Source organism: Scyliorhinus canicula, chromosome 11, assembly GCF_902713615.1.
Source record: "Scyliorhinus canicula chromosome 11, sScyCan1.1, whole genome shotgun sequence".
Taxonomy (NCBI): domain Eukaryota; kingdom Metazoa; phylum Chordata; class Chondrichthyes; order Carcharhiniformes; family Scyliorhinidae; genus Scyliorhinus; species Scyliorhinus canicula.
The window spans coordinates 11,831,036-11,846,641 of record NC_052156.1 but is presented as its reverse complement, the minus strand read 5'-3'; the positions used below and the strand labels follow the sequence as shown (position 1 = coordinate 11,846,641).

Below are 15,606 nucleotides of genomic sequence, written 5' to 3'. Positions count from 1 at the left end.
AGAGAGCATTCCATATGGTTTCTTTACAACCTTGTCTACTTGATCTGCTGCCTTTCGGGACCTATGCACTTGTACTCCAAGATATCTTAATTCAACTCCCCCTCTTCCTATATTCCTCCACCTGACAATATAAGCATTAAATAAAACAAACCCTCCCAAGGTGGGAAAATAAAGAAAAGGAAAAAAGGAATCAGGAATCACCTATGGTCACCATTGACATATACAGTCCACCCCCCCCCCCCCCCCCCCCCCAATATTCAATGCCATCCAATCCCCGAAAGAGTACTGTGAATGGCACCCATGAATTGTAGACACTGCACCCCCCTCCCAAACCTCTTCCCTCCACTTCCTCTGTAAACTCCTCCCCCCCCCAACCTAGGCTCCTTTCCCCAACTTTTCACCCCGGCTAGACTCACCAAAACCTGTTCTGCCAGGCTCCGATGGCTGCAGCCCCTCCCCCCACCTCACTCCCGTTCACTGGCCCCCCCGCCCGGGTCTCCTTCCCCCTTGCCCGGTCCCAGGAAAACCAAGAAATCCCCTTTAGCGCACAGCCCCCGCATGCACACCCAAGCCCCAAAGAACCATCATTGCAAATGAAAGCCCCAACTCTTCCCTTGTCCAAATATATACAGCGTCGACTCATTCAGCACATACACCAACATGCAGTGAAAAAATAAAGTTACATGATGCTACATCGGTACACGACCAATTCTCAATTCTGCCACAGTCCTTCTGCCTTGCAAACTCCTCTGCTGCTTCCGCCGTCCCAAAATAAAAGTCCTTGGATTTGTAGGTCACCCTCAACTTAGCTGGATATACTGTGCCGCACTGCACCTTGCTGATGTACAGGGCCTTCTTCACCCGGCTGAAAGCAGCCCCCCACCTCGCCAGCTCCACTGTAAAGTCCTGGTATATGCGTATACCAGCTTCAGCCCACTGCATCTCCCACTTCTGCTTGGCCCAGCACAGGACTTTCGCCTTTACGCTATACCTACGGAAACACAGTTACTACTCTTGGCGGCTCACTCGCCTTTGGTATAGGCCTCCACGACCAATGAGCCCGATCCAGTTCATATCGGGAGGGATCGTTCCCCTCCCCCACTAGCTTCGCCAACATTGTGGCAAAATACTCCGCCGGCTTCGGGCAGACCAACACTCCTCAGATTCTGTCGCCTGGATCTGTTTTCTAGGTCTTCCATTTTGGTTCGCAGACCCTTGTTGGTCTCTATCACCTTCCGCAACTCCTTCCCCATCGAGGTGAGTTGATCACTGTGCTGCAATAATGCCTCATCCACTTTCTTCAGTGTCTCACCTTGGTCCCACACCTCCACCACTGCGCTCAATACCGCCGCCCTCACCGGGGCAATTGCCTCCTCCACCAGAACTTTCAATACTGCCCCCATTTCCTTCTTCATCGCTTCCATGTGTTTTGTGAACTGTTTTTCAAGTTCCACAGCCATCACCTTGGTCATTTCTTCTGCTGTGAATGATGCGGCCTCCAGCCTCCACTGGAGCTCCAGCCTCCGCTTTCCTTACAGTTCCTGCGCTGACTTTTTCACTCACCGGCAGACTTCCGTTAACCCCCTTTTTCACGCCCGTTTTTCTCCCAAACTTGGACATTTCTCCTCCCTGTGCCTTTCAGCCTCCGTTGCCCCCGGGTCCGGGCGTTAAAACTCCAAAATTCCTATTCCCGAGCAGGAGCCCTCCAGTGTGCGGCTGCCTCCCGCCCGCCGTCACCGGAAGTCCACTTCCTCTTTCTTTCTGATTATCCCATCCAGTATCACGCAGTGTTCCTCCTGGACTATTATATCTGCATCATCCATTTCCTTTGTAAACACGGAGACAAAATATTCATTTAAAACCCTTCCCACACCCCCTACATCTGCACACAAGTTTCCTTCTTCATCTCTGATAGGTCCCACTTTTTCTTTAACTAACCTTTTATCATTAATATATTGGTAAAACGTCTTTGGGTTTTCTTTAACTTTACTTACTAATCATTTTCATGCCCTCTCTTTGATTTCCTTATTTCCTTTTTGACTTTGTCCACATACTCGTCCTGGCTATCTGCAGTGGTTAGTTCTTTGTGCCGATCGTCCACTTTATTTTTTCTGTTTGATCTTCCCCCGTGTTCCTACAAACAACTAGGAGGGTCTAGATTTGGCAGTACCACTCTTATTTTTGGAGGGGACATGCATGTCTACAACATACATTTGTACCAAAGGCAGTATGGCAACACCCTGGACCATGACATTTGTTTTCCTGATGCTGATGGCCAAACCAAATGCTTTCCAGGCTTGAGCGTCTGTCCGTTTGACGCTGCAGGTGTTCCCCACTTTGGAATGTCGGGGCAGCCTTGCCAGTGTAAAACAGCTCGTCAATGAGAGCTTGGTTCATGTTGTCTTGGATCCCAGATCCCCTCACAGCCTTTCTTTTACACTAATCAAGTTGGGTTAACACTCTGCAGGACGTAATTTCTGGAGACAGCAGGTTGCCCCAGCATCAGTATTGTATTTGCCTGCTTCCAACTCCCACCCCAGTGTCCCGGCAGGGTTTCTATTGATCAGCACGGCAGAACCTTTTATTATCCAGTATGTGAAGGGAGTGGATGGTGCCGGTTAATCAAAAATGCCACTAATGCAGAGTTCCATTTAACAATTAATTGTAGCATGAAGCACTCCTAATCTTTAAGAGCACATAAAACAGAAATTAAAAATAATACAGTATACAGGAATGGATTCCAGAGAATTTTGTAATTGCTCCCATTTGGTGAAGTGATGATTCACATTAGAGGAACATTAGAAATGCTGCTTAGTTGAGAATTCAGGTTGGTAGAATGCCAGATAACACGATGTGTACTGTACTCCAGGTGCCAAATGATGAAATGCCCTTGACCTGTGCATCTGAACAATATAATTGACACACCAATGAGACCATCCCCTTGCTCTATTCCCGTGGCCTTATAAGTTTCTTTCTCTTAAGTGCGCATCCAATTTCCTTTTGAATTCATTGATCGCCTCCCCCCCCACCACCCTCATAGACAGTGAGTCCCTGGTATATTGTGCTACCTTCAGAAGGGAGTTGCATAAACACAAGAAGGATAAAACATTTGCTGAGCAATGGGGAAGTGAGACCAATTGGATAGCCCAGGGATTCCCAAACATTTCCAGCCACGGAGCCATTTTGTCCTCCCAAGCGCACTGAAGGAATACCCGAGAAACGTTCTCATTGTGTTAAAGAGCCAACCCCAAAAAAAACAGATTTTTTTTCGCGCAAAGCGTGCAAACATACAAAAAAATTAACGTAAAGGGGGTGATTTTCCCGCTGCGCCTGGTGCATCACGGGAGAGGCCAAAAACAGGTTTTGCACTGTTTGCGGGTCACACGACTTGCTATGCTCCACACGATATGGATCACCCCCTTGCTGGACATGGTCAAGATAATCGTATTTAAATTAGCCATTAGGCTCCGTTAAATGTACGCAGCCGTTTGACGCCGCATTATCCTGGCTCCCAGTAGTCACCAGCTGCACCCGTGACGCCTCACTGGGGAACGGATAAGTACTGGTCTCCAGCAGCAGATCGGGTGTGATGGATACTGCAAGGGGCTCAGAGGCCATTGGAGCCCCCATCCCATGTGGTTGGGGATAGGCCTGGCACCCTGGCAGTGCCAAAGGGCAGGGCCTGGGGGAGCATGCCCATTAAAGGAGGGGGGATTGAAAGGGAGGGGCTGTAAAGTGTGGGGCCCTCAGTGATCTCATTGCGGTGTATGCTCACTTGGGGGAGAGGGGGTAGCAGTGCCCCGATTCATTGGAGGATGGATTGGTGTGGGGCCGGGTCACCCTCATGCCTGGGTTGTGGGGTGGTGGTGGGCGGGGGGTGGGAGGGAGAGAGGAACCAGCCTCTGATTGGATGAGCTGGAAACAAGACGGAACTCGAAAGGTATTGATCAGCCTAGCATGCCGCAGAACCCCTGTGGGGGGGGCTCCCATGGAATCCAGTTTGGGAATTCCCGGGGTAGGTTTTTTCAAAGAGTCAGAAAGTGGCGTCTTCCTGTTCTGTGTCATTCTTTGATTCCATAAATATATTGCCACAATATTAAAGTGAATTCACTCAATGGCAATTTGGTTCCACAGTGTATCAATGTAGTGAATGGGCTCCGAGGAGAGTGGGCCTCATTTTTATGCAACAATCGTATTCACTTTTTAATGATCGTCTTCTTCTCTGTTCTTTGCAGATTCACAGTCTTGCAGAGAAGGCCTTAACTCGCCCGCTCACTGTCGAGCAGAAGCAGATGATCTGGAATTTGTGTTTGAAGCGCCTTCAACAGTACGATACTTATCCTTGTCTTTTTTTAAAAGAAGTAATTCGTATTTTGCTCTCTCTAAGCTCTAGCTCACGACTCTGCTTTCTGATGCTACAGGCAAGGTGGCTAGTCCCAAGCCTTGACTAATGACACTTTGTGCCCAGTGACTGACCAGCACTCAGGCAACCTGTAAGATTCATTGAGCATGTTTTACTCCTTTACTGTGTGGAAGCTTGTAGACGCTTCATCACATTTCCGAAGGACATATCTGGTGAAATCTGTGTAATAGAGAGAGCCGGATTCCCTTTGGGTGCAGTGCGCTGATAGACTGAAAGTTCAGTGATACATTTCTGGTCAAACAGAGGAGATTCCTTGTGTTTACAGTGCAACAATAGTTTAGAAACTTTCAAAATGGTTTATTTTGCAACTTGTTTCCTTTTCTCTTCTAGCGTGCCTGTGCAGTATGTGATCGAGGAGTGGGACTTCCGTGAACTGACCCTGAAAATGAAGCCACCAGTTTTTATTCCGAGACCAGAAACAGAGGTAAACAAATATTTTCAATCGCAAAATCACTTTGCGGGGCTGCATGGTGGTGTGTTTGTATTCCAGTTCATTGAGGCATTCTGCATTTTGAAAATGATATGGACTTTGGTTAGGCCACATTTGGAATACTGCATGCAGTTCTGGTTGCCACATTACCAGAAGGATGTGGATGCTTTAGAGAAGGTGCAGAGGAGGTTCACCAGGATGTTGCCTGGTATGGAGGGTGCTAGCTATGAAGAAAGGTTGAGTAGATTAGGATTGTTTTTGTTGGAAAGACGGAGGTTGAAGGGAGACCTGATTGAGGGCTACAAAATTATGAGAGGTATGGACAGGGTGGATAGCAACAAGCTTTTTCCAAGAGTGGGGGTGTCAATTACAAGGGGGGTCACGATTTCAAGGTGAGAGGGGAAAAGTTTAAGGGAGATGTGCGTGGGAAGTTTTTTACGCAGAGGGTGGTGGGTGCCTGGAACACTTTACCAGCGGAGGTGGTAGAGGCGGGCACGATAGCATTATTTAAGATGCATCTCGACAGATATATGAACGGGTGGGGAACAGAGGGAAGTAGATCCTTGGAAAATAGGCGACAGGTTTAGATAAAGGATCTGGATCGGTGCAGGCTGGGAGGGCCGAAGGGCCTGTTCCTGTGCTGTAATTTTCTTTGTTCTTGAATTGAGTAAAAAACCAAAGCATTCACTGTAGGACACCACTTAGGATGAAATTGTTGCCGCTGGTCTCACTCTGTTCTCACTCCTGCTGCTCTGTCACCGCTCTGATTCTCCCGCTGTTCTCGCTCTTTTCTCTTGGGCGTCTGCCTCTGGCCCTGATTTCACTGGCAGGATTTCCTCGTCCTGCGGGGTGTGGGTCAGGGCCTGAAAATACTGGTGTTGATAGCTGCTTCGGCTCACTTCAAAAGTTTAAGATCCAATTAAAGGAGCCTGACTGCACATTTCCAGTCGGCCTCCCAATTTCCCACAATGTTGGGAGGCAGTCGGCAAACGCCCGGGATGGGTGGAGGAGAAGCAGGCGTCAGCGCTCCAGGTAGGTCAAGAAGCCCTCACTCCCTGCCTGGGTGTGAGCGCAGCAGGATCTTTCCTGGAAAGTAGCTCAGCTCCTCCCGTCCCGACACAGAGCTGACCAAGCTGTAAGAACCATTTTTAAAGATGTTGGTGAGCGCCTCTGCTTCCAAAGGCAGCTATCCTTGATTGGACACCTGCCTGCATGCCAATTCAGTGAAAATCCCAATGAGTGACTGTTACCTTCCCCCTCAGTGGCAGCTTCCAGACCCCAAAATAATCCCGAGTCCTGTTTCCCACCCGTGCAGTGATTATCCAATCGTTTTAATTGTTATAAATATGAACACTTTCCCTGGCCCCGTGACTTTGTCCCACATCTGTAGCTCAGCATCTCCTGAGCTTCCTTTAAGGCCTTTTGCTTGTCAAACTGCATCCCGTCCTGTATTAAACTGTAACTCCACTTGGTGCTGACCATTGGTGCTGTTCAACTGAACAAGGCTTGAATCCCTGCTTACAGCGCCACAGGCGCTTGACTCAAAACGGATCAAAGGACATTCCATGTAATGTGGACTTCCTGTCGGGTGGGCAGCGCCGCTGGAGGTTTTTCAGCGATGTCAGAAATGTCACAGTTTATATTGGATCACTTGCAGACTGAAGTGCATCACAAGGCAACCAAGGTGCCATTACTAACTGGGCCAGTGAAACTTGAGTCATTTATCAGTGTTATCTGAACCTTGGGAGAAGGTTCATCCTCGAAATACACTCCGACCTTTCCTATTTATAATCTGTCCAGGTCGAGTTGAAGGAAGCTGTTTTCTGTTGAAGGGTGTACTTTTTCCGGGCACTTTAAAAGCAAACTCAACCAGCAGTAAAGCAAAGAAATAAATAAATGACATGAAAGTGTACCTGAATTGATCTGCCAGATGATTGGTCGACAACAGTCATTTTCAAACTCAGGGTCGCGACCTGCGGGTGGGTCGCGAGCGGGTGTTGAGAGGGTCGCAGAGCGATCGTTCCCGACGTTCCTGATCGCGGGACAATGGCCACGGCCAGCTTTTTAAAATGCCGGCTGTCTCATACATGAGTGCATCCTCAGCTGGATGTAGCGGTGCGCAGGCCTGGAGTCCAGTGGGGCAGACCGCCTCCTCCGTATGTCAGCGGCTTTTCCAGGAGCGGCGGCAGAGAACAGGTCACACGCCCCGGTACACTGACGGCATGTACTCTGTACTCTGACGGCATGTACTCTGTACTCTGACGGCATGTACTCTGGGCAACAGGCCTGTGTGAGAACGGAAGATTAATCTTTTTTGGACTAAGGAAGAGAAGGCCAGAAACACAAACAGGCCAGGATCTCACAACTGAATCTGCTGCAGAGAGCTTTGCAGGAGAGCCCAGGGCAGGTCAAAGCAGTGCTGGAGTGAGCTCCAGGACCTCTGATGAACAACCCATACAGAAATGTAACGTTGAATGAAAAAGCAGGTCAGACCGTGACGACCAAGCAGACTCACCTGTCGCATTAAAGGTAAGCAAAAATGGTGGGTCGCCAAGGTCAGCTGGCGTGGGTCCCAAACGTTGGCCGGTTGGTAAAAATGAGCCCCAGGAAAAGAAGTTTGTAAAACACTGTTTTACACTACCCTGAGTGCCCACCAGATGGCTGAGTTGGCACATTTTAGAGTTGACTACAGGATAGATATTTACAGTTTTCTGCAAGAACTCCTGTTATTCAAATGAGATTTGTTTCATACCCGTCTCTAAGCGGTCGCACTGTCTCACAGTCTTGCTTGCTGATCTAGTTTTACTTATTTACCCGTTGCAACTGCAAAAGTCATTTCTCGATGGTGCTTTTAATATTCTGAGTGATATTCTACAATTTATGGGGTGTTGCGCTGCTTCCCCCCAGCTCTCACCGTACAATTTCAGATCTGCATGATGTTTATCAGGCATGAGGCACACTTGTTGAAGCAGCTCTTAATTCATCCTCCAGAACCTTGGCAAAGGAATCGCTCGAAGGCCCAGGAGCCGTTGAGTTTCAAGCCGCAGCTAATCAGCTCTCTATCCAGAGAACTCTCAATGCTTATTGTGCTGCCAGCAGTGTCTTGGTTGAGAGCATGCTTTCCCCTGAGTCAGAAGGTTACGGGTACCAGTCTCATTCCAGAGACTGAGGCAGAGACTGAGGTCCTCCGCTGGTGGGTTTGCAGGCGGGGGAACACATGAGAGCGTCCTACTTAGGAGCAGCAGTAAACCTCTTGGCCCCTCGAGCCTGCTCTGCCATTCAATTAAATTCTTGGCTGATCTGATTGTGGGTCTCAACTCCACGTTCCTGTCTACCCCCCCATAACCCCATAAGGGCAGCACGGTAGCATTGTGGATAGCACAATCACTTCACAGCTCCAGGGTCCCAGGTTCGATTCCGGCTTGGGTCACTGTCTGTGCGGAGACTGCACATCCTCCCCGTGTGTGCGTGTGTTTCCTCCGGGTGCTCCGGTTTCCTCCCACAGTCCAAAGATGTGCAGGTTAGGTGGATTGGCCATGATAAAATTGCCCTTAGTGTCCAAAATTGCCCGTGGTGTTGGGTGGGGTTTTGGGGATAGGGTGGAGGTGTCGATCTTGGGTAGGGTGCTCTTTCCAAGAGCCGGTGCAGACTCGATGGGCCGAACGGCCACCTTCTGCACTGTAAATTCTATGAAACCCTTGACTATCAGAAATCTATCTAACTCATTCCTGAATAAATTCATTAAATGACCTAGCCACCACCTTGCTTCATAAGATTTCATAGAATTTACAGTGCTGAAGGAGGCCATTAGGCCCATCGAGTCTGCACTGGCTCTTGGAAAGAGCACCCTACCCAAGCCCAGACCTCCACCCTATCACTCTATCCCCGTAACCCCACTTAACCTTTTTGGGATACTAAGGGCAATTTAGCCTGGCCAATCCACCTAACCTGCACATCTTTGGACTGTGGGAGGAAACCGGAGCACCCGGAGGAAACCCACGCACACACGGGTAGAACGTGGAGACTCCACACAGACGGTGATCCAAGCCGGGAATCGAACCTGGGACCTTGGAGCTGTGAGCTTCCCCATTCCAGGAATGAGTCAAATGAATTGCTTCCAATGCAATTATTTCCTTTTTCAAATACGGAGATCAGAACTTGCACAATGCTAGGTGGCAAGTGGTTAGCACTGCTGTCTCACAGCGCCGAGGTCCCAGGTTCGATCCCGGCCCGGGGTCACTGCCCGTGTGGAGTTTGCACATTCTCCCCTTGTCTGCGTGGGTCTCACCCTACACCCCAAAAATGTGTAGGGTAGGTGGATTGACCACACTAAATTACCCCTTAATTGAGGCGGGTAGAAATTGGGTCCTCTACATTTATTTTTAAAAAAGGACTGTGCACAATACTCCAGATGTGGTCTCGCAAAGCCTTGTACAGCTGCAGTGAAACTTTTCCCTACATTTATATTCCATTCCCCTTGCAATAAACGCCACCATTCTATTTAATAGTAATAATAATCTTTATTAGTGTCACAAGTAGGCTGACAACACTGCAATGATGTTGCTGTGAAAAGCCCCTAGTTGCCACATTCTCACAGTAACTGCATTTGAAGCCTACTCGTGACAATAAGCGATTTTCATGTTTTTTCATTTCATTCCGGCGCCTGTTCAGCTACACAGGGAGAATTCAGAATGTCCAATTCACCCGACAAGCACATCCTTCGGGACTTGTGGGAGGAAACCGGAGCTCCCGCAGACACTGGGCGAGCTCCACACAGACAGTGACCCAAGTCGGTAATCGAACCCGGGACCAAGGGTGCTGTAAAGCAACAATGCTAACCACTGTGCGACTGTGCCACCCATCTTCTTACCTTCGTGTCATTGGAAAATTTAGCTACCATACATTTGGTCCCTTGAGTCAAGTTATTGATGCAGATTGTAAATAGTTGAGGCCCCAGCATTGAGTCATGGAGTCTTACAGCACAGAAAGAGGCCCTTTGGCCCATCGTGTCTGGTCTGTGCCAGCCACCTAACACTTATCTATTCTAATCCCATTTTCCAGCTCTTGGTCGGTAGCTTTGTTTCAGGTGCTCATCTAAATGCTTCTTAAATGTTGGAAGGATTCCCACTTCCACCCCCCTTTCAGGCAGCGAGTTCCAGATTCCCCCACCCTCTGGGTGAAAAAGGTTTTCCTCAAATCCCCTCAATCTCCTGCCGTTACCTTAAATCTATGCTCCTTGGTTATTGATCCTTCTACTAAAGGGGAAACGGGTCTTCCTATCTACCCTATCTTTATACCTCATCATTCTGTACACCTCAATCAGATCCCCCCTAACAAGCCTCTCTTCATAACTGAAATGCTCCAGTCCAGGCAACATCCTGGCGAATCTCTCCTCTGCACCCTCTCTAGTGCAATCATATCCTTCCTGTTGAGTGGTATCCAGAACTGCACACAGTACTCTAGCTGTGGCATAACAAGCGTTTTATACAGCTTCATCATAACCACCCTGCTCTTACAATCTATGCCTCGTCTAATAAAGGCAAGTACCCCAAATGCCATCTTAACCACCTGTCCTGCTGCCTTCACCTCACACTTTTCAGGGTAAAATTCCATTTGCCACTGTTCTGCCCATCTGACCAGCCTGCCTATTTAAGGCTTTCCTCCTCGCTATTTACCACACCACCAATTTTCGTGTCATCTGCGAACCGACTGATCATACCACCCACGTTCCCGTCTAGATCATTAATGTACAAAACAAACAGCAAGGGGCCCAACACTGATTCCTGTGGTACCCCACTGGACAACGGTCCCAGTCACACGAACAACCTTTGACCAACACTGTCCTCATCTACTCACCTAGTCACCCCCTCGAAAAATTCAATCAAATTTGTCAGATGTGATCGCCCCTTGACAAAAGCCATGCTGACTATCTTTGATTAATCCTTGCCTCTCCAAGTGGAGATTAATTGTCCTCAGAATTTTTTCCAATAATTTCCCTACCATTGATGTTAGACTCACTGGCCTGCAATTATCAGGGTCTTCCCTACTTCCCTTCTTGAGTAATGACACCACATTAGCTGTCCTCCGGTCCTCTGTCACCTCTTTTGTGACGATGTGGAGATGACGGCGTTGGACTGGGGTGAGCACAGTAAGAAGTCTTACAACACCAGGTTAAAGTCCAACATGTTTGTTTCAAACACTAGCTTTCGGAGCACTGCACCTTCCTCATTCACCTGAGGAAGGAGCAGTGCTCCGAAAGCTAGTGTTTGAAACAAACATGTTGGACTTTAACCTGGTGTTGTAAAACTTCTTACTGCCCTCTTTTGTGGCTAGAAAGGATTTGAAAATTGGTGTCAGAGCTCCTGCAATCTCCTCTCTTGTCTCACATAGCAGCCAAGGATACAGCTCATCTGGGCCTGGGGATTTATCCACTTTTAAGCCTGCTAAGACCATTAATACCTCCTCCCTCTCAATACTAATCTGTTCAATTATATAACAGTCCCCAACCTGCCTTCTATACCTACATTGTTCTTCTCCAGAGTTAACATAGATGTAAAATACTCAGTTAATGCCTCACCTACATCTTTTGGCTCCAAAAACCTATTGTCATTTGGTCACACCTACTCTTTCCCTGGTTACCCTCTTACCCTTAATATACCTATAAAACACCTTGGGTTCTCCTTTATTTTTTCAAGCCCCCTCTTTGCTCTCCTAATTTATCTTTTAAGTACCCTCCTGCACTTTCTATACTCTTCTCAGGCATCCACTATTTTCAGCATTATCTGCCTTTAGCCTCCCTTTTATTCCTGCTGAATCCTGTATTTCCCTTGACATCAGGGTTCCCTGAACTTTTTGGTCCTACCCTATACCTTTACAGGAACATGATGGCTGTGTACTCTTGTTTCCTTTTTGAATGACTCCCACTGCTCTGATGTAGATTTTCCTACAAGTAGCTTCTCCCAGTCCACTTTGGCCAGTTCCTGTCTTAGCCTATTAAAATTGGCCTCCCCCCAAATCAGAACCTTTATTTCTGGTCCCTCATTGTCCTTTTCAATAACCTCCTTAAATCTTACTGAGTTATGGTCATTATCACCAAAATGCTCCCCCATTGACAGTTCCACCACCTGCACGGTTTCATTCCCGAAAACTAGGTCAAGTACCGTCCCCTCTAGAATCATAGAATTTACAGTGCAGAAGGAGGCCATTCGGACCATCGTGTCTGTACCAGCTCTTGAAAAGAGCATCCTACCCAAGCCCACACCCCCCCCCCCCTTAGCCCCATAACCCAGTAACCCCAGCCAGCACTAAGGGCAATTTTGGACACTAAGGACAGCACGGTAGCATTGTGGATAGCCCAATTGCTTCACAGCTCCAGGGTCCCAGGTTCGATTCCGGCTTGGGTCACTGTCTGTGCGGAGTCTGCACATCCTCCCCGTGTGTGCGTGGGTTTCCTGTGGGTGCTCTGGTTTCCTCCCACAGTCCAAAGATGTGCAGGTTAGGTGGATTGGCCATGATAAATTGCCCTTAGTGTCCAAAATTGCCCTTAGTGTTGGGTGGGGTTACTGGGTATGGGGATAGGGTGGAGGTGTCGACCTTGGGTAGGGTGTTCTTTCCAAGAGCCGGTGCAGACTCGATGGGCTGAATGGCGTCCTGCACTGTAAATTCTATGATAATCTATGATATCTGTACTTCCACTTCCATCTCTTCCTGACTGTTTGGCCTCAATTGAGGAGCCTGTTAAGATATCATCCACCTTCACTGGAGTAATTGACCGATTGATCAATGTTGCGACGTCTCCTAAAGGACCTCATCTCTCTTTCTGCCTGTGTTGTTGGTATCAATGTTAACCATGACATCTGACTGTTCGCCCTCTGCCTTCAGAATAACCTGCAGCCATTCAAGGACATCTGTGATCCTGCCACCAGGGAGGCAACACAACACTTTGGAGTCACATCTGTGGCCGCAGAAACGCCTGTCTGTACCCCTCTCTATTGGGACTCCTACCACTCTTCCACTCTTACTCTTCCTCCTTGCGCAGCACAATATCGTGATCTTGGCTCTGGCTGCACTCCCCAGAGGAGCCGTCACTCTCACTGCTTTCCAACACAGAAATACGGTCCTTGAGTGAGATGCACTCTCGGGCTTGCTTGACTACCTGCCTGCCCCCTCTGTGATTGCCCATTCCCTTTTTGACTACACTTCCTTAAGCTACAAGGTGACCATTTCTAACTCTCAGACTTTAAGATGCACCTCAGTGCCTTTAGCCGATGGTCAACATCTGAAACCCAGCTGTCAAGCTGGTCAAACCAGTGATACTTTCTGCAAATGTGGCCATCCAGACCAATGTTTTCAAACTTTTTTGCCCGGGTCCCATTTTTAGCAACCGGCCATTCTTCGCGATCCATGCCGGCCGACCCTCGCGACCCACGCCGGCCGACCCTCGCAACCCACGCCGGCCGACCTTCGCGACCCACACCGGCCGGCCTTCGCGACCCACCATTTTTACGCCTTTAATGTGACAGGTGAGTCTGCTTGGTCCTCACGGTCTCACTTGCTTTGTCATTCAATGCTAAATTTCTGCTAAGTACTTCAGCTGATAATTTAAGTTCTCGCTGCATCCGTTGAAAGGAATCAAGAGCTTTGTCCTCAAACTCACCATGCTTAGTCTTCCAATGTCTTTGAAGTTTTATGGAGTTTAATCTTTCACTTGCCAGCACTTCCCACAATATAACACCCACAAATTTTGCATCCTGATTTGCAGTGGCACAATTACTAAACCCACACCTCACCTAATCATCTTTATGCTGCATTGATCCTGATTTTGGCTTCTCCATGAGCTCTTCACCAGAGGCCCTGGAGCTCACACCAGAACTGCTGGCAGTTTCAAAATGGGGAAATGTCTCTCGCGCCCAGAGCACATGACGTTAGTGCTCTCTGCCGCTGTCGATTTTTAACAAGAATCTGCTCCTTGGTCAGGAGGAGGCGGTCTGCCTGGCTGGGCTCTAGGCCTGTGCACAGCCGAGGGGGCACACAAGCACGGGATGGCCGGCATTCGGAAAGCCGGTCGCGGTTGGCATTTTTAAAAGCCAGTCTTGGTCACTGGTCACTTCTTTCCATGATCGGGAACGCCACGGCTGATAGCCCTGCAGCCCTCCTGACACCCACCCATGACCCATCCGCAATCGTGACTTTGGAAATGATTGACCGCAGGCTGCAGGGAGTGTCTAGGAATTCCCACATACTACAAACCGTGCAAAACACTGGACTGAGCTCCCCAACCATACTTTAAGTTAAAAGATGCTTAAGATTAAATTTATTCTAAGTAGAAAAATTATTTAAGTAATTCTTTAAAATGATTAACTCTAAATGCAGCTTTAAATTGGAGGAAAAGAACATACCCACTACTTACCAATCAGCTCTCTTCTTTGTAGCCTCTACTCCAGCTCTAGGTGCTGCCCACCACTCTGCCTCGCTCAATCTCTCCATTCCTTATTGACATCTCACCTCCCATCTGTCCACTCTTTATTGACACCTCACCTCTCCCCCTCTGCGCTCTATATTGACACCTCGCCTCTCTCCCTCCGTGCTCTTTATTGACATCTTGCCTCTCTCCCTCTCTACTCTTTATTGACGCCTCGCCTCACCCCCTCTTCGCTCTTTATTGACACCTCGCCCTGCTTCCTATGCGCTCTTTATTGACATCTTGCCTCTCTCCCTCTCTGCTCTTTATTGAAGTCTTACCCCTTTCCCTCTGCGCTCTTTATTGACATCTTGCCTCTCTCCCTCTCTGCTCTTTATTGAAGTCTCGCCCCTTTCCCTCTGCGCTCTTTATTGACGTCTTGCCTCTCTCCCTCCGCGCTCTTTATTGACATCTTGCCTCTCTCCCTCTCTGCTCTTTATTGAAGTCTCGCCCCTTTCCCTCTGCGCTCTTTATTGACGTCATGCCTCTCTCCCTCCGCGCTCTGTATTGACACCTCGCCTTTCTTACTCTGCGCTCTTTATTGACGTCTTGCCTCTCTCCCTCTGTGCTCTTTATTGGAGCCTCACCCTTTTCCCTCTGCGCTCTTTATTGATGTCTTGCCTCTCTCCCTCGGCACTCTTCACTGAACTGTCGCCACTGCTCAGGCCTTGGATGGGAAGAGGGGCACCTTCCTCAGTGGCCCCTTTTCCCTTTCAGGCCACCACCCCTCCCCCCTGCCCTACTGTCAGGAATAGCAGTAGGCCATTCAGCCCCTCGATCCTGTTCCACGGTGTTCAATAAGAATGTGGCTGACCTGTATCCTAACTCCCTCGAACTGCCTTGGCTCCATGTCCATTAATTTCCTTGGCTATCAATCTCAGAATTAAATTTTTGAATTGAGTTAGTATCGGGCTGTATTTTGTAGGGAATAACAATAATCTTTATTCGTGTCACAAGTAGGCTTACATTAACACTGTAATGAAGTTACTGTGAAAAGCCCCTAGTCGCCACATTCTGGCGCATGTTCGGGTACACAGAGGGACAATTCAGCTTGTCCAATTCACCTAATAGGACGTCTTTCGGGACTTGTGGGAGGAAACCAAAGCACCCGGAGGAAACCCACGCAGACACGGGGAGAACATGCAGACTCTGCACAGACAGTGACCCAAGCCGGGTATCGAACCTGGGACCCTGGAGCTGTGAAGCTAACCACTGTGCTACCATGCCTCCCATTAGTTACACAGTGCAATGCAGTCGCTGTTTAATAATTCAAATGGGGTAGTAGGAGAGGAA

The 15,606-nt window shown here is 48.6% G+C and overlaps 2 protein-coding genes across 14 annotated transcripts in view; one reads left to right on the top strand and one right to left on the bottom strand.

Moving 5' to 3' along the window:
• The window catches only part of hemk1 (HemK methyltransferase family member 1), a 128,676-nt gene that overhangs the window by 7,599 nt on the left and 105,471 nt on the right, over window positions 1-15,606 (top strand). For all 12 annotated transcript variants that reach the window (XR_005462384.1, XM_038812273.1, XM_038812270.1 and 9 more), the window contains 2 exons: window positions 4,236-4,327; window positions 4,754-4,847. Coding sequence is in view for 11 of the 12 variants with exons in the window: in XM_038812270.1 (XP_038668198.1) it covers window positions 4,236-4,327; window positions 4,754-4,847 (186 nt within the window). In the remaining variant the exon portion in view is untranslated. The remainder of the gene's footprint in view (window positions 1-4,235; window positions 4,328-4,753; window positions 4,848-15,606) is intronic.
• Window positions 1-15,606, bottom strand: part of LOC119973827 (uncharacterized protein C3orf18 homolog) — a 216,203-nt gene that overhangs the window by 120,094 nt on the left and 80,503 nt on the right. For both annotated transcript variants that reach the window (XM_038812275.1, XM_038812276.1), the window contains one exon: window positions 6,767-7,139. The gene's annotated coding sequence lies outside the window, so the exon portion shown is untranslated. The remainder of the gene's footprint in view (window positions 1-6,766; window positions 7,140-15,606) is intronic.